This window comes from Ailuropoda melanoleuca, chromosome 16 (assembly GCF_002007445.2).
Source record: "Ailuropoda melanoleuca isolate Jingjing chromosome 16, ASM200744v2, whole genome shotgun sequence".
Lineage (NCBI taxonomy): Eukaryota > Metazoa > Chordata > Mammalia > Carnivora > Ursidae > Ailuropoda > Ailuropoda melanoleuca.
In genome coordinates this window covers 57,785,878-57,805,352 of record NC_048233.1, presented here as the reverse complement: position 1 = coordinate 57,805,352, position 19,475 = coordinate 57,785,878, and the positions used below count along the sequence as shown (strand labels likewise).

At 35.8% G+C, this 19,475-nt stretch overlaps 1 protein-coding gene across 2 annotated transcripts in view; it reads right to left on the bottom strand.

Annotated features, from left to right (window-relative positions):
* Positions 1 to 19,475, bottom strand: part of ANO3 (anoctamin 3) — a 397,040-nt gene that overhangs the window by 150,864 nt on the left and 226,701 nt on the right. For both annotated transcript variants that reach the window (XM_034645910.1, XM_019807105.2), the window contains one exon: positions 14,098 to 14,216. In XM_034645910.1, coding sequence (XP_034501801.1) covers positions 14,098 to 14,216 — 119 coding nt within the window. The remainder of the gene's footprint in view (positions 1 to 14,097; positions 14,217 to 19,475) is intronic.

Here is a 19,475-nt window from a genome sequence, read left to right as displayed (position 1 = left end):
TAATCATTCAAATTATGATAGTCTTCTCAAACTCACAGCTTTTTCTTTCTCCTTAAATATTTGAATTTAGGAATTTAGGATAATGGACCTCTTTTCATATTGCATACAAATTAAAGGGAATAAAAATCACCTAGAATTTTACTATTATAATTGGTCTCTCTCACGCACACACACAATTATAATTTTGCTTTCAAAGTTGCTTTCTTTTTTTTTTTTCTTTACTTGACATGTTTCCATGTCATTATAATCAACCTCAAGGTGATAACTGTCATCTCTGTGGCTATCTATCTAAGTGGTTTCCACATTTTGATATTAAAAACGGATGCATCCACCTCAACTGCAAGCACTCCCGGCTAAAGCACAGTCCTCTTCCGGCTGGAATGCTGTAATATCGTCCCCACTTTACACCATTGTTCCCCCTCCCTCATGTACAGAGTGATTTCATGAAAACAGAAATCTGTTCAAAACCCTTAAAAGTGAGAATAAAATCCAAACTCCCCATCATAAGCCCTTACAGCATTGCGCTTGCTTACCTCTCTCTCTCCTCTCATTTCGGCCATCCTGGTGTTCAGTCTCTGTGTTCCTGCCACACAGGCCACATATCAGTTTCTCAAACACACCAAGCTCTTTCCCACCCCAAGGCTCTCCTCGAGGGCACTCTGCCTGGAATGCTTCTTTCTCCCACTCTTCCCTCCTCACCTGACCTCTCATCTTTCTTTTCTTGTCTTTAATCTCTTCTGAGAGATTGCACCCAGTAGCTCCCCTTCCTTCCACTACTAAGGACCTACTTAATGACAACTTGTAAACAGATAATTGGGTTGGTTTACTTATTTATTTTCTGACTCCTCCACTAGACTACAAACTTTGCAAGGGTAGAGATTTTGCCTCTTTTATTTATGAATACATATCCAGCCTTAGTACAGAGTCTGGCACACGGAGGCTCCCCAAATGGAGAGTCCACTGGAGATGCTAAGAGAACATTTGAAGCAGTCATTCTCAACTGTAGTGCCAGCACCAGGGGTATCAAGGTCATCTGAGAACTTGTTAGAAATGCATATTATCAGGCTCCAACTAGAATTATTGTTATTGGAAGCTCTGGGGGTAGAAGCTGGTCATCTGTTTGTTTGGTTTTTTAACAAGCCCTACAAGTGATTCTGCTATTCCCAGTCTGACAACAACTGCTGTAAGGTATCTTGTAAGATAAAAAGCATACCTACTTTGTTTAGAAGTTGCTGCAGCCAAAATTTCTTAGACTGTGAGGTACAGTGATATACAGTATATCACTTACATATCACTAAATGTAGTCTCTCATTTTGTTGAAGAAAAAAATGTCCCAAAAAGAAATCTTTTATATATTTTAATATAATAATTAGTGATAATTCTGTTTATAAGTTTGCTTTTAAGATAGTGAAGTATGCATATTTCTTATGAATATGAGGTATAATTATGCAACACATACTCTTTCCTGAAAAGAGTCTTCAAATATAAAGCTACTTTCATACTGATGGCTGAGTGTTAATTCAGTTAAATTCAGGTATAATTATGGAACATTTGCATTTCCTACTTCTCTTAAAATAGTTCAAACAATGAATTGATCTGGATAATTTATCCGACACTTAGCGTTTGAGTTGAAATCTTCCCATGGTGATTTTAGTTATTTTATTTGAGGGGAATCATTAGGTTTTCACATCTGAGTGTCCTATAAAATAGAGCTGGCTCATTGAGCAACACAGTATCAATGGGGTCACAGAGAAGATAAAAAATTAATCACTGAAGACAAGACTTCAGGCTGGATCCCAAACACCTGAGTTATCTCACCTCCATTAGTGGATAAAATATGGCTTTGGATACCATGCGATAAGAGGTATATATATCCACTGAAAAGGTCAAAATTATGAAGCAAGTGTAAATATTCTTTTAAAAAGTTAGGAAGGAACTAAAGAGAGGAGAGAAACAAAATACTGATTGCATTTCTATAATGTGACAGGCATTGCGCTAAGTGCTGTTTTTTAGATTATCTTCTATACTTCTCTCTCCACCCATTTTTATTTACTCAAAATCAAAGGTGTTCTGGTTCAACTAAAGAAAACCAAAAGCCAAGCCTTTCTAAGTAGAATAGTCTATGATGAAGCATAGATTATGATTTTCAGGAGGGTTCTCAATGAAATAAACATTTTAAAAATATGTGAGAGCTTTAAATATCATCTTAGTCATTTACTTCCCCTAGGAGAATATATTTGAGCATACCTTTCCTGCTCACTGATTTTTATATTTTAAATACTATATAAGGACTCTTGTAAGTACTTACTTTTTCTTAAAGAAAAGAACACTATTTCCATATCCATTTTAAGTTATCTAACCATAAAAGATTTAGAAACTGAATATGTGATCTCCAAATGGATGCAGTTAATATTTTTAAACTAAGAAATTAAAATGAAGCCTCTAGAATGGAAACAATAATAATTTTACCACCTTTAAAACCATGAGAAAATAAAGCTAGCAGGTTGAAACATTGTGTTCCATAGTTTAAATCACAGTGACTTTCACAGCTGTGTCAATTGTTTACATTAACGTTATGCTGTGAGTTATGCTTCTTTAAAATCAGATGTTTTCCTCAGATTATCTATTTTGACTGAAATTATTTACTAAAATATCCTGTATAAAAATAATTTCTTAAGAACATTGTAAAAATGCATGCTTTTACAAATAATTGTATTTTATATATTCTTGAATCAAGAATTAATTTTACAGTAGAATTTGTGAGTAACGATTTCAATGAAACCAATAATCAAATGCATCTAAAAATAGTCAAAACTTCAGGGAGGTGCCATTTGTTTCACGTACAAGATAAACACATGCTCACAATGTAACAACTTAGATCATATATTTCTTACTTTTAAAAATGCATTTCTACTATTTTGAAATAAGAAATACACTCATCCCCAATTCTGAAACTAATATCAAGTTATTCTTAATTGGCTTCTCTACATAGTTTTAAGGAAACAGAAAAGTAATATAGAATTCCTAGATGGATGTACTTTGAAACATACCACGGTCAGAATTCTGGGTTCAGGTGCATTTGGAATCCTTCATTGCTGACAACAGAATTGCAAATGACAATCTTCTTTAAAGCACTCTTCAGCATGACAACAGAAAGTTCTCCCTTCCACTGCCTGCTTTTTTTCCATTAGCTAGAGTGTTACATATTGAATGCTGCACGAAGCATTTGACTGGAGGGTTTTTAGACAACTCTTTAAATGCCTGAGTCTGAATAATGATTAAAAAAAAAAAAGCAACTCATCTCTTTATAAGAACTTCTTATTGGGGTTTTTTTTTTTTTGATTGATTTAAGACGGTTGGCTAGAGGGTGGGGTTAGAGGGCTGCCTTCCTGTGTCATTGGTTAATAGTTTCTATGTATGATTCACCTAAGTGACATTTAGTCATATTATGTCAGTGACATTTTGATAATTTTACTGTCAATTTTTAATAATCTATTTCACCTTCTTATGTTATTTGAATGAGCTAGGAAGATTAACATAAAAGGTGGGAGGTGTGTTTCAGTCTGAATAATAGTGGCCTGGCAAAGAAAACTTTTTTATTGGTGAGCCAGGAAATGTTTTTGATAGCTGAATGATGTTCACTAGGATTTCCTCCTTTTTTTTTTTTTCAGATTTTTAAGGAAATTTGCCTAATTTTCTTGTTCATGGCGGAGAGGTACAATAGAAACCTTTGTGGTTTCTGAAAAATCCTGCATCCATTAAACTTGACAATATGCATATATTGGTTCTGGGTTGCATATAATGAAGTAATTGTACTCTGAAAGGAACAGAAGTAACTTTTATCTAAAAATAAATAAATAAAAAAATAACATTGAACATTTTTATCCCCTTCTGGTTAACATTCACATGATGAGATGAAACAGAGGATTGCATTTATTTCTGTCAAGAAAGCCTCCACAGGACAGCTTGTAATTGGGATTGACAAGACACGGGAGAAACAACCACTGATTGGATATGGCCTTGGATTAATCAATATGCTTAAAAATTGATTTTCCAGTAAGCCACAAAATAGGAAATGTTAACTTCACACAACAGTTTGAAACCTTTAAACAATAAAGGGTAGATTACTATCATCTTTGTGTTTAAACTGCCCGTGGCATCAAAGGATTAATCAAGTCACCCGGGTTTCCATGATTGAGACTCTGATCCGAACTCTTCATTTGTATCTTGCAAAGAAGTCAACAGCAATGACTCAATTAAAAAAATTCCATAAGCATCAGAAATCATTTAATAAATACAACAGTGCTTTATTTTTGTTGACATTTTCTTTTCTTTAAAGAAGGGAGACAGCTGCTCAAAATATTCATATTCTGATGGGCTCATTTGGTGAGATTAAAAAGTTTGCATGCTGGTGTGAATGGAGGAAAAGGACACGGGAAGGCAAAGGGCCAGAAACAGCGCAGAAGGGATGAGTACTTGATAGTTTATCAAGATCTGAGCACAGGAGTCTCAGTTTTTTTGGTATTTTTTTCTTAAGTATAAAACATTGAGGAAAGCACAAAATTCATGGTCTCTAATGCATATGATTATTCACTCCCCAGTAATGTGAACCTGTTCTCTAACTACCTAATACTCTTGTCTCGTGGCTTCTACAGTCTCTTGTGCATGCTTCCATTCTTCCATTCTTCCATTCACAACATAGCCCAATGCTTTAAAGTGTGGTGGACTCTACACAATTCCTACCCACTGCTTCCCCAGCCATATAATAACAGGGAAATCACTTGGTCATTCCAAGCCTCCATTTCCACTCCTATCAGATGGGAATAAAAACAGACTCTGCCTTTTTAGAGTTCTTGTGAGGTTAAACCAATATAGGTCATCAACAAAATTCCTAAACAGTACTTAATTAATATTAGTCATTGTAGTTATTTAATATTAGCATTTATTATTATTAATGTTCCACCTCCAATCCTGTGCTCCTTCTGCTGCACACATAAGCTGGGGGCCTGGAGGTGGGGTATTAATAGGTAATCTAACTTTAAATGTGTTCAAACAACATTAGTTTTGATGTGGCTTCTCTGCCAGCCTTCACGTCTAAGCAGAGGACTGGTTTGAGGTGAGCCTATCATTGATTGAATGTATAAATATCAAGTAGAACAATTATCTGAACCATGTAACTGGTATGCCGACACACTTATTTAATGAGTTTACTTTTACATCCCACAAGCATATGCACAAAGTCTGCAGACAAGCTACTGCAGCTCTCATTTTAGAGCTAAGTACTCCAGGGAGACTTAGGCGAAATCTCCCAAGATGAGCTCTTAAGCTCTCATGGAGAAAACCAGTATGTTGATGATTCAGGAAGCCTCATATATGACTTATGTCCTAAACATTAGTGTCAGGAGAGAGAAAATATCTCTGCATCTTGTTTGTTTACTTGTATTGGCTATGAAATAAGACTTCCTAAGTAGGCATATCTTTTCCTATATAGCTTTGAAAAAACTAAAGACATCAACTTCATCAAATTCATCCCTCACCTAAATCTACTCTCATAATTAAAATGTCTCCATTCTATATGGTAGATGGATTTGAAACTATTTCATCCACTGATTATTCTGTAACCCCAAGGAATATATACCTTCTCCCTTGTGGCTACTTTTGCTGAAGTTTAGTAAAACTAAGTTGAAATAAACTCCTTGCCTTTTTACTTAGTTATTTGTTGATATAAAAGTAAATTCCAATCAGGTCAATCCACCCCTGGGATGTCGTAGCCACACAGGTAGTAAAAAGCAGAGGGGCACCTGGTGGCTCAGTCAGCTGGGCAGCCTCTCGAGTGTGGCTCAGTTCATGATCTCAGGGTCCTGGGATCGAGCCCTGCATTAGGCTCCATGCTCAGCAGGGAGTCTGCTTCAAGATTCTCTCCCTCCCATGCCCCTCCCCCAGCTTGCTCACTCTTTCTCTCTAAAATAAATAAATATATCTTTACCAAAAAAAGAAAAAGCAGAGCTGCCTACCTCAGAGCAATGTTTCAAGGTTTTATAAAGATGTAATTAATAGGTAAGTGTACTTCTAACAGTTAACTGTAAGTCAGTTAACTGCAGTCCGAAAGGCAGAGGGTTCTGGAATCAGAAAGACATGCTATAATCCAGCTGTGTTCCTGTCTAGCTCAGAGACTGGACAAGAAACTTTAACACCTTTAACCTTTACTTTCTTCATTAGTAAAATGAGACTACTACTCTCCCTGAATTATGGGAAGTTATGAGATAATGCCTACAAACCGTTTACCACGGCGTCTGGTGTATAAGTGATGAATTCATATTAGGGGGTCAGACTGAAATGCAAATGACGATGGTTACCAGACTACAAAGATGAAGTCTTGAACTGTTCTTGTCTTGCTAGTGTAGCAAGAGAAAAGTAGTTTCAGGAAACATAATGCTATTATTTTTCAAATCTTGCCTCAGTCATTAATTAGCTCTGTAAAATTTTAAAATGGGGTAATATGATAACACCTTTGGCTTAAATTTAAGAATACATGAAATAAGCTTGAGGCCATTTGAATTCTACCACCCAATGATAAACACTATAAAAACTGTTGTGTAAAATTCTGAATATTTTCTCAATAAGAGATATTTTTATATAATTGATATCAAACTGTACATGTTGCTTTTTATAACAAGCTTCTTATATAATCACACATTATGACCATTTCCCATCATTCTTAACTAGTTTGGAAGTTTATTTTTCAATCATCTTATTTGAAGGCATTATTATTTTTAATTTTATCTCTTACTCTCAAACATTTGTGTTTAGTTCCCCCCAGCCCCTCACAAACTACAGTGTGAGAAACATCCTTAAACATAATCATATGTGCTAACATCTACTTACATTCTCCAGATAAATTCTTGGAAGTGGGTCAAAAGGTAAGATTATTTTAAGGCTTTTAATCCTTATTGATGCACTGTTTTCCAGAAAATGAGGCTCAGTATACACACCTACCAGCAGGCAATAATGAGTAACAGTTTACAGTGTCAATACTATTTTTTCAAAATTCTTATCTAATTTGATTCAAAAAAACATTGCATGGGGCACTGGGTGCTGTACACAAACAGTGAATCATGGAACACTACATTAAAAGCTATGATGTACTGTATGGTGACTAACATAATAAAAAATTTAAAAAAATTGCTTATATTTCTGCAATTGCTAGTACTGCTAATAGTTTCATGTTTTAAATTATACCACTTTTCAATTTTTTTCACTCTTGTATTTATCAGTTATATATCTTTGTAAATTAAGAATATGAACTACTGCTTGGCCTCTACCTTTTCTTTTGTGTCAGTTCATTATCATAAGTTTATCCTTTACTCTAACTTTATTGTAACTTTGACACTGATTAGTAGGTAAATAGTCAAATCTATCACGGCTTCCACGATCAATTTCCTTGTGGGTTTCAAAAGACCATTTAGAAAGGTCGTTTTACTGTTCTGTAATTAGGAAAAAATGCTTATTTTACATTTAGGTATTCATTTCAAGTTTATTAACTATTTAGCCCTTCAATAATTCATTTTGGTGTAAGATGTCCAGTAGGCATCTAAAAATAGCTTAACCCCTTAATGACCTATTATGTTGAGAACGTTTGCACATCTTTTGGAAGACCAATATTTCATTGCTGATGTGAAATGCTGCCTTTATCATGACACACACCACACACACACACACATACATATACGCACACCACATTTAGGTTTAAGCAATCCACAGTTAATGTGGAAGGCTTCTAGAAAATCTTATACTAAATCTTCTGTAAAATCTACACTAGCAATCAGCTAGTGTGGCAGAAGTCCCCAGTATTTACTTGGGAAGTTTTCTTTTTTTTTTTTTTAAAGATTTTATTTATTTATGTGACAGAGAGACAGCCAGCGAGAGAGGGAACACAGCAGGGGAGTGGGAGAGGAAGAAGCAGGCTCCCAGCGCAGGAGCCCAATGTGGGACTTGATCCTGGAACGCCAGGATCACACCTTTTGCTGAAGGCAGATGCTTAATGACTGTGCTACCCAGGCGCCCCACTAGGGAAGTTTTCTGACGGTCAAAGTTAAGTACTTAAATGGCACAAGGAAAGGAGATGCCTCCTATGGTTGCAAGGAGGATAATTCTTTCCTCTATATCAGGCAAAGACTCTGCAGGCAAGACCAAGCATCTTTTGGGCTGCTGGAAAGAAGTCTTCTTAGACGAGGCAAAAAAATAAATTTAAGACGCTGGCCAAAAAGATGAAAAAACCAAGGTAACTTATTACATGTTTTATAATATATATGAAAAATAAATATTTAGGGTACCATTTCCCACAATGGTATTATTAAATAAAAATGTTACTTCAGGTACTAAAGTTATATAAATATTAGGATTTTCCTTAGAAACTGACTGTCCCAATAAATGCAAATAATTAGCATTTAATTTCATATATAATCTTGTTAATTAAGGCAGCCCCATAGGGCTAAGTTTAGTCATTTATCTTATAGTTTAAGTCATCATTATTTCACAATTACTCGGAAAAAAAATATGTACGTTCAGAACACTAATGATCCCTGCACATTATTTGGAGGCAAAGAGCCACCGAGGCACATGAAATAGCTGCCAATGTCCACATGAAGGGTACCTATTGTAGGAGACTGCAGATGCCATCTTCCTTTCACCTTCTCCAACACACAATGTGCCTCCGGCCTTAATAGAAAATTATTCCTGTTACCAGTTGAGTTAAAGATGAACACCATCTGCCAATGCCAGTTGACACAGTCAAACTGAATGGCTTTGAAATTTAAATTTAATGAACTGCTAAAATATTCATGCTAAGATTTTCCTGATCCATAACCTTTTTCCTGTTTATTTATTTATTTATTTATTTATTTGACAGAGATAGAGACAGCCAGCGAGAGAGGGAACACAAGCAGGGGGAGTGGGAGAGGAAGAAGCAGGCTCATAGCGGAGGAGCCTGATGTGGGGCTCCATCCCATAACCCCGGGATCACGCCCTGAGCTGAAGGCAGACGCTTAACGACTGTGCCACCCAGGCGCCCCTTTCCTGTTTTGATACCCAGCATCCTTTAAGAGGAGAAGTCACTGTAATTTGGAATATAGATTCATATTCCCAGTCTCATTCATTATTGGTAACATCTGCAATTGTTTTCGGCATTGTGAAGGATAATAGCAGCAGGAAATTCTTCATTAATGTCCACTACAGAAACCACGGTTCTGCTTCACAGATTTGTTCCTTCTCTCCTAAACTAACTGTAGATATTCCCTGTAAATTACCCACATCTGGAGACCTCAGCTGGTGTGTAAGACATGGCTCTTTGACAGAGAGGGATTTTGCTTCCGAGGGTCATCCAGCTGGCTGTATGATCTTATCTTTATTTGTAATTCACAAGGCTCTCGATATTAATGAGACAGAAAAAGGCAATACTTACCAAAACTGTTTTAAAAAACAATCCCTTTCTATTCTAGAACTTTGCTTGCAGTCAGAGCAGGTGCCTCAGTCTATGGATTTATAGAACTTTTCCTTTTCTTACATTACAAATTTGCTTCCTGAAATTTCTTATTCATGTAGGTGTGACAGAGACTTTGTCAAAATGTAAAAAAAGAAATAGCTTTGCTTTAAAAATGAGTTCTTCACCAATTTTAGTGGGTATTTGTGATTTCTAACTATATACACATAGTTCAACTGAAGGTAATCTTGGAATTCTACACTGACTTAATGTTATGACAAAGAAAACACTTCTGTAAATAGAGTTTTTTTTCTTTAAGATAAACAATGTCAGAATGTTTAAGATAGACTGGCTAGATATCATGTTATTTAGGTTATGACATTTAAAACATACTTGGGCTCTGTACGGCGAAATGGATAATATAAGTATGTTTTGGAAAACCCAAGGACAATTTTTCAAATCTTCTCAGTAATTGAGGAAGAATTCACTTAATGTTAACAATCAGCTGGTATCAGCCAACACACTATCCTTTAACATTTATGGCTGCATCTGTGTACCTACTGCCAAGAAACAAATCATCAGCAAACGATTTTTATTTAGATCATGATTCTATGGGTAGACTGGGCCCAGCTGCGTAGTTCTTCTGATCTCAGCTGGACTTTTACAGGGTCTGAGTTTCCCGGTCTTTGAAACTGAATTCTCTCACATCTCTGCTTCCCTTGGGGCAAGATCTTTCGAGTCCAAGGTTCAGTGTTGGCACATTGTCACTTTTGCAGCAGTCTACTGGCCAAAACAAAGCCAAAGGCCATCCTAACGATTCTACCTCTTGATGGGAGATGCTGTAATGTCTCATTGAAAATACAGTGGATATGAGGAAGAAAGACTGTGGCCTATTTTCCATCTACTACAGTGCCTTGGAGTTATTTAAATTTGGCCCCTACCAAAAAGCCTGAGTATAGCTAAATCTAGACTTACCCCATAGTTAGTGTCATCTCTCATTTCCAGAGCCTCTTAGGCCTCTCCATTTATATGCATGCATCCTGTACTGCACTCCAATATTTGGAGAGCAAAACCCGTCCATGTGTGCCATCTTTCACTGTTCTACAAATGCCAGGTTTTGCACATAGTAGCTCCCAAATAAATATTTACTACTATTTGCTATTCCTTTTTCATTGCTACTTCATCATGGCCAATATCAATATTGTAGATGTTTTTGTTTTCTAAAATATTAAAGTATTTTGGTATAAATGACATGCCAAAAGTTCATGATTTGTGTGTGTGTGTGTGTGTGTGTGTGTTTTAGAGAGACAGAAAGTGAGAGTTGGTGGGGAGGGGCAGAGGGAGTGAAAGAATCTTAAGTGGACTCCATGCCCAGATTGGAGCCTGACGCTGAGGTCATGACCTGAGCTGAAATAAAGAGTCAGATGCCTAACCAACTGAGCCATCCAGGTGCCCCCAAAAGGTCATGATTTGAAGTAAAATATCCCAAGGATACAACTCATTGTTCTGACAATTAATTCTAGAAAAAACTACAGTGCCTTGCAAATATATTTAGCTTACTAAATTATCATAAGCAGTGGATATGTTATCAAAATTTAAACTCACCACAGTGATTCAAGATCATTCAGGAAATATTTGCACAATAGTTGACAAATCAAACACTCCATACATTTCTAGATTTGCTTGTTTGTTTTTAGAGTTGATGAGCTCAACAGACTTCCTCATAAATTCAATGTAAGATACCATCTTGGAGGATTGGGAGTTATTTCCTATGAACCTAGTTTATAGCTGATGGCAAATTTTATTGGAAAGCTCCATTTGTTTTTCTGTAATCCAATACTTATTACTCACAATATAGTTTACATTAGCAGTCACTTTCCCCTGGGATTTTTGCTCCCTTCCTGTTGACTCTATAAACTTGTTCTGTCATCTCTAAAATGATCCCTTTGCAAATGAGTACCTTTCGTAAAGAAATAAAATATCAAATGCATTGCATAATATGCATAGGGCTGGTTGCAACCAGTACAATTATCCCAACCAAATAATGTGTGAGATAAGATCTTTAGCCACAGAATTTATACATATGTTAATACATGCTAATTTAAACAATATGAAAGTAGCTGTTTTGTAACACAAAAATGAAGAAATCTTGTCAATTTCATAAGGTCCATCTTAAAATGTATATAATCTAATTTATGCATATAAATACTCATATCATTTAGTGGTGGGATGGAGTAAGAGGAAAGTTGACAAATTTATAAGTGGAAGGATATCTAGATACTAATCTAAATGGTAGAAATATATGTCACTGCTCTTTGAGGTTCCCTGTGACAAATGTACACAAATAACATGTTCTAAGCAGATTATTTTGCCCTTCATTTGTAGATAAGCAAATAACCAGTTATTTGCTTTTATTTATTTTTTTTTAAAGATTTTTTAATTTATTTATTCGACAGAGATAGAGACAGCCAGGGAGAGAGGGAACACAAGCAGGGGGGGTGGGAGAGGAAGAAGCAGGCTCATAGAGGAAGAGCCTGATGTGGGGCTCGATCCCATAACGCCGGGATCACGCCCTGAGCCGAAGGCAGACGCTTAACTGCTGTGCCACCCAGGGGCCCCAGTTAATTGCTTTTAAACATTTTTTCTTTTTTTCATGTGACCATTTGTTCAAATGGCTTTATGCTGTGCTCTAACCTAGGAAAGGATAAAGTAGACATATTTTAATAGAAGCTAAAAGAGTGAGTCTAAAAACATCTAGGTGATGCATGACATTTTTTTTTTTTTACATTTTGAGTAAAAGTGCAGTGGCAAAAAAGTATGTATTCAGGCAGTATGTATTCAGTGTAATAAGACATTACACTAGCATTTCTTGGATTGAACAACTGTGGCCTGTTACTATCATCACACACCATTCTCTTATTTTAACATCAAAAATAAAATATGCATACACGTTTAACTATTCTTTTTTTTTTAAGGTTTATTTATTTATTTGAGTGGCAGAGAGAGCAGGGGGAGGAGCAGAGGTAGAGAGAGAATCTCAAGCAGGCTCCCTGCTGAGTGCAGAACCCAACCTGGGGCTTGATCCCAGGATCCTGAGATCATGACCTGAGCCGAAATCAAGAGTAAGCTGCATAACTGACCATGTCACCCAGGGCCTTAACTATTTCTTCTTAACTTTCATATTCTACATACAGTTCAAGTCTAATCAAAGTGAGACTGAGAAATGGCTACTGTTGAACAGAAATGACATGGCAGGTATCATTGGTGGCATGTGGTAAATTCTAGAGAAGCAGATGTGCCAGATTTTATTTAATCTTATTTCATTTTCTATTTAAAGCATACTGTGTTTGTCTTCTTATTGCTGCTATGGGCATCTTGAGGAACAACTTCTGTTTTTTCCTCAATATTTCTGATAACTCCTCCTTCTCTCAAGAGACTTGGAACAATGGTTTACAGATAGTAGAAACATTCTAAACACCATGTTGATCAGACAGACACGGGAGGCAGATGAAGTAAACAGAGGATAGATGAACCGCTGATTTGTAAAGATAACCTAAGAATTATTGGTGAAAATACTGACCCCATTTAACAAAACAAAACAAAAGAGGAATGAAGAAATTTGATGCAAGCATTTATTCCTACATCTATTTATCAACGTTCGTCTAATTTATGAGAGTAATATTTAAATTCTGCCGTATTTCTTCTCTGATGTTTTAGTGGTGACTAATGAAGGGATTTGCAAAATTAATCCAAGCCAAACCAAATCAAACATTAGAGAAATATATATTCAAAGATGTGACTATTCGCCATGCAGTGACAATGAAAGGTGTCATTCCTTGCAAATTTCTTTTACAAAGGCATTCCCACTTTAATCAATAGGAAATAATGGAGAAAAAAAAAGTGAGCTTGGACTGTGACAGAATTTGTCTTGGAACATATCAAAAAGTGACATATTCGGTGTCGAACGACCAAACTCAGATGCTTTGAAGGGTCCACAAAATCATTTTGTTTGAGGGATGGTGGGACTGCTACAGCCAGGGTTTTTTTTTTTTTTTTAATTGAACTCTAACCCAGTTACTCATCTGCTATGAATTAGAGTTTCAATGAGATATTCTCAGCTTCCAGGTTGTTATAAAAACCCGCCACATAGTCAGCGTTTCCTAGCTCTAAATACATTCATACGGTTATCTCAGGCACTCCTCAAAGAATTCTGTCAAGCAGACAACATAATACAACTTTACAGATGAGAAAAACAAGGCTCAGCGAGTTGAATTAACCTGCTTAAATGATCACAAACAGTAAGGAGTGGAACTAGAATTCAAATCTTGGTCCATTCCATGTTCTCATGAAATCATACTGCCTTTCAAAAATTATGAAAAAATGAGGTAATAACCCTCTAAATGTTAATTTTACATTTCAGATTGTTTTAAAATTTTTTTGATAACATAAATGAATATGATGTCTTCATACAACTTTCCACTTTTAAGTTCTTAACGAAACATATTAACCCGCCTGTGCTCTTCTCTTCTCCAGCACAATATACATTAATATTGAAAAGAATCGAAAGGTTTTAGAAATACTGTTTACAAGTGACTTATTGATAGCTTAGTTTGCATTACCTTAGACAATTTTGCCTTGGATTCAGAATTATCTTTGGGAACAGAGTCTTTGATTAGCCGAGATCTGTCATAATTAGCATGTTCTGATTCATCCATGTAATCCTTATCTTTCCCTAGGGCTAGAAAAGAGAAAGAGAAAATTATATCCACTTTTATCTTTCTTTCTTTTCTCTCTCTTTAAATGTACTAATCTCTTTTTAATTCATGCTTTTCCAAGTTTTAGCCAAGTATAACTTTCTTACGACCCATCCATCCAAAGAGAAAACAAAAACAGAAAAAAAAAAGGGGAATAACATGAAAGCTTCCCTGTTAGTGGATTAATACTGACACTACAGTAACTTCTGTAAGAATTAAATGCATTTCTGCTGTTTAATGGACTTAAACTTTTTAGAAATTAAAATTAGAATCATGCAAACTCATCAACTCTTTTGAACAGAAGGGTAAAGATTTTTTTTTAAGATTTTATTTATTTATTTGAGAGAGAGAAGGCGAGAGCAAGTGAGAGAGCACAAACAGGGGGAGTGGCAGAGGGATAGGGAGAAGCAGGCTCCCTGCCAAGCTGGGAGCCCAACATGGGGCTCGATCCTAGGACCCTAAGAACATGATCCGAGCCAAAGGCAGACACCTAACTGACCGAGCCACCCAGGTGCCCCAGATGAAGATATTTCTAAGAATTCAATAGATTCCCAAACATTTATTTGCTTAATTAAAAACTGTATTAGTTTTGAGAATTTGTTTTCTTAAAAGTTGGAAGGTTTTCTAAATGTGAATTTGACTGAAGAGTGACAGAAGTCTGAGAAATCATAGAAGCAATTCTCACAAACATTACAAGAAAAAACATTTAAAAAAATATCAGGGTTGGAAATGAAACTATAACCTCAAACAAGGAGAGAATACTGAAAATTAATTACCATTAGAATTATAAAAAGCGTAGGACCTTGTGAGAATACATATGAACAATGAACAAGCTAGAATCAGTGCAAAAGAGTATAAAACAAGAAGTCTCTCTGGGGGCTGTAAGGACAACCAGGAACTGCTGGCGTGCTTCACACAATCTTCTAGCCAATGTGATAGAAGTACCTCTTCAAATTCAAACACAGACAGAATCGTGTATATTTAGCCTTTTCAAATAAAAGGAAATGTTTTGGGAGAGTTATTTTAGTCCATCCATTAACACCTATCAAACATAAATTTTATCATAGACAACTATGTGCAATGCTTTAAAGATTTCAATCATTTGACTTAGTATTATAACAGAATAGAAAATTGTTTATAATACATGCACTAATTTATTTTATTAGGATGCTTAAAATCTGCTATAACGTATTATGCCATGTACAGCTAGAGTATCAGAATCTTAACAGTGGTACAAATTAAAACTGGACAGGTAGTATTATGTCTTAGTATGTTATTAATTGCCAATTATGTTAAAATGTTCTAAGCACTTATGATTAAAACCAGATCTATCAAAATTAGCTAACACTAATTGATGGTTAACAGTTGTTGAGTATATTCTAAGAGCCAGAAACTTTACAGGCATTATTTCCTTTAATCCCCATAACATCAGTACACATGTGGGTATGCTTTTTACCTACATTTAGCAGTAAATAAATTAAGGCAGATGGAGATTAAGTATCATGCCAAAGTCACTAATTCAGTAAGGAGTGCATCTAGAACTGAAACACATCCAGATCTGACTCCAAAGCTGATGTTTGTGAATATACTATAATGTTTTCCCTAGATTTACATAGATTACATTTTATGCATTTAACAATTATTAGTTAAACACCCATGATATGCCAGACATTGTTTTAATAGTTGGAAATGGAACATTCACGTCCAAGGGGAAAAACAATAAACAACACAAATTAAGGAAATAGCAAGTGTGTTTTTCGGTGAGTGCACTGGAAAACAGACAGCAGAAAGGAAGGATGTGGGTTTCACAGGTGGGGAGGAGGATGTTATTTTAGTAGAGAATTGTAATAACATTTGAGCAAAGACGCAGGAAGGTGAAGCAGTAAGTGACACAGGTAACTGGAGAAAGAATGGTCTAGATGGAAGGAAAAAAATGCAAAACCTGGACTTGAATTGAACAGGTGTCAGATGAGTGAGGAAGAAACTGAAATTTTGGAGTTAATTTGTTGGATCAGTTACCAAAACCCCATCATGTCCAGCTTGCTGGTTTGTAAGGCACAAAAGTTTCTCTCTCATTTTTTTCCCTTTCATCTCCCTTCTCTCTTCTTACCTTTCTGCCTGTCTTCTTATCTTCCCTTCCTCTCTCTGGCCCCATCCTTTTCTTTCTTTTGATATCCAGAGCAAGGAAGAGACCTTTCTGGTTAAATAGCAGTAAGGTAAATGGGCAGCGTAAGCTGGGAGCATGCATCGGCCTGCGGGTCACAGTCCTGTGATGCCTCATCCTAAACCCGCCAGGTCCTACCTCAGCGCTTTCCCTGGCAGTCTGACTTCTCATCTGTAATAGAGGTTTCTGAAGAAGGTCTCAAAGGGTTCTCCTCTATGATTAAATAACTTTGCGATTACTAACTTAATGTTTACAAGAGAAAATACAATTTATGTTAATATATCTCATTTACCATGGAATATAAGAAATACAGTTCATAGAAGTTTTCCACTCATTTAAAACTTATTCCATTCACAATTACATTCTCTAGGCAGAGATTTTTATATTTTGTTTTGTTTAATTTTAATTCAATTCAGTTTTCTCTTCTTTCTCCTTAATTCCTATGACACAAATATTCCTGGAACAGGAACATCCTTACATCATCATCTTGCTGGAAGAAAGCTCAGTTTTGAAAGACTTGCCAAATGCTACCAACTTCATGAAAGCTTTTCAGATCCTCTGCTCCTTCCTGCCCCAAAGCTCCAAATAGAATGGATCCTTTCTCTCCTGAATTCCATCACATTTGGTTTTCCCCTCCTTTTCATTCTCCCACTCTTCCTTCTTTCCTTCCTTCCCTTCTTTTTGTGATTCTTTTGATTTTTCTGAATTTAGACAAAATTATCACAGGACCATGTTCAATCTCTTTTTCATGTGTGTTTAATTTACTACAGAGTCTAGCATAACTTGGTCATTAGTAGATGAGTTAATTTAAAAAGAAAAAGAGAAAAGATGGGCTTGTTATTTTGGAAAATCTGGATCATAAGTGACATAATTTTTAAAATTTCCTTTTATTGTTAGGAATGTAAATATGTTTGCCTTTCTTCTTGTTTTTCTTGAAATTATACGGAAGGATTCTTCTGTATATAATAATAGCTCTCTTTTTTTCCTTTTACTATTAGCAAGATTGCAAATTCCTGTCATCGTAATGTAAATTTACCTCTCCTGTCTTGTCTTTTACGATGTTCCTACAGTGTTCCCAGGTTAGAAACAAGAAATCTCTACACTTACTGACTTAACATATAGTTTCCTGAATATAAAAATGTCTTAACTTGGTTTGTATTCTTTTGTTAATACTGGATTTTTTTTTCTCACACTAACTTTATACACAATATTCCTATAACTAATGTTTTGTTTTCTTTTTCATCTGGATTGCTAATAATTATTTAATTGTTATAGGTATCAAGTATCCTTCGTTCATTAAATCAATATATTGAGCTAGATCTACAGTGTACCAGGGACATTCCACTTTGAAGGGAGTAGGAATCACAATGAACAAAAATCCTTACCCTCATGAAGTTGACAGTGATAAAGTTAAGAAAAGAACAAATATAACCCCTATCTACTAAATATTGATATGGTCAACTAAAAAAAAAAAAAAAAACCAGGGCAGGAAGATAATGGGGAGGGCAGCGATTTGCAATTTTAAATAAGGTGGTTAAAGATGGCCTCCCTGAGGTAACCTGGAGCAAAGATGCCAAAATGGTAAGTGAACCTCTGTGAGAAGAACATCATAGGCAAAGGGTACAGCAAGTGTAAAGGCCCTGAGGTGGGGGCATGCTTTTCTTGTCTATTCACAGACAAATAGATTAGTGTGACTGGTGAGGAATGAATAAGAGTGAAGGTGGCAGGGTATCATGTTAAAGTGGTAATGGAGGAAGTGGGAGCATATTAGGGAGGGCTTGGGACAGGTAGAATGATTTTGGTTCTCATTTTGAGTTAAAGAGTGCCATTGGATGAATTTGAGCAGAGTGAATTTGAGTAGATTTCAACAAAAGAACTCTAGCTGCTGCCATGAGAATAGGCTGAAGGGGCCAAGGCCAGAGGCAAAGAAACCAGCTAGGAGTTACTGCAATGATCAGGTAGAGAGGATGTGCTTTGGGTCAGGGTGGTATCAAGACTAAGAAATGGTCAAACTGAGGATGTATTTTTTTTTAAAAGGAAAACTAACAGAATTCTATTGGATCTTGCATTTAAAAGAGAAAAGTCAACAATAATTCCAATGTTTTTGGTCTGAACACTGGGAAGGGTGCCATATTATTTTCACATATCATTTGATTAAATCCTTTAAAAGTATTGTTACTAGCCTTCGTTACCAGTGAGGAAATGTAGGCAGTCTCACATTTGGTGTGTGGCAGAAGGAAAGCCCAGGAAATCTGGCCCTAAACCTTACATTCGTAGCCACTACGTAATACTGCCTCTTGTAGTATTGGAGAGATGATGATTTAGGAATCTTTGAAGCCATAAAATATTCACAAGTTAAAAAAATAACTGGGTTACATAAAAATTGTAATATATTTGTTGAATGAAAAAGGGTGGAATCTCTAATTATAAACATAGCTTTCTATCCTCCTTAAGTTGACGGTGACAGATCTTTGCATCTTTCATTTTTAATAAAAATATCCATTGCCGACAAGACACTAGGGAAATGTAAATGACTATATAGTCATTTACTTTCTATAGCAATATAAATTAGTAAAATCTTTGGAACAAAGTGTGTCACTACGTGCGAACAGCACAACTGGAGAGGGGTCCTAAAGTCATCTAAAAGAAAAAAAAAATCTATGTTCACAGGAATGTTTCCCCAAGCCCATGGATAATAAAATACAGAAGCAATTTCCACTCTAGTAAATAGCAACTGCATTCTTCCAGCTACAGAAGCCAACATCCTGACTCCTCATTTTCTCTTTTGCCTTATGCCTGATCCTGAAGTAAATTCTGTTGACTGAGCATGAAATACCATCTTTCTGCTTTGCTTTTACTCTTTAGCACATACCGGTTTCTAACATGCAAGATGTTATTTTTATTTATTTATCTTCATTTATTATCTAGTTCCCTCACTAAAGTATTTATGGGCCAGTTTCTTGCTTTGTTCATTTTTGTTGTCTTTTTTGCTTGCTGCTTTGTCCCTACCATCTGGAATAGGGTCTGACCTGCCTTTGCCGTTCAGTAAAGGTTTGTTGAATGACTACAAGGATTTAAA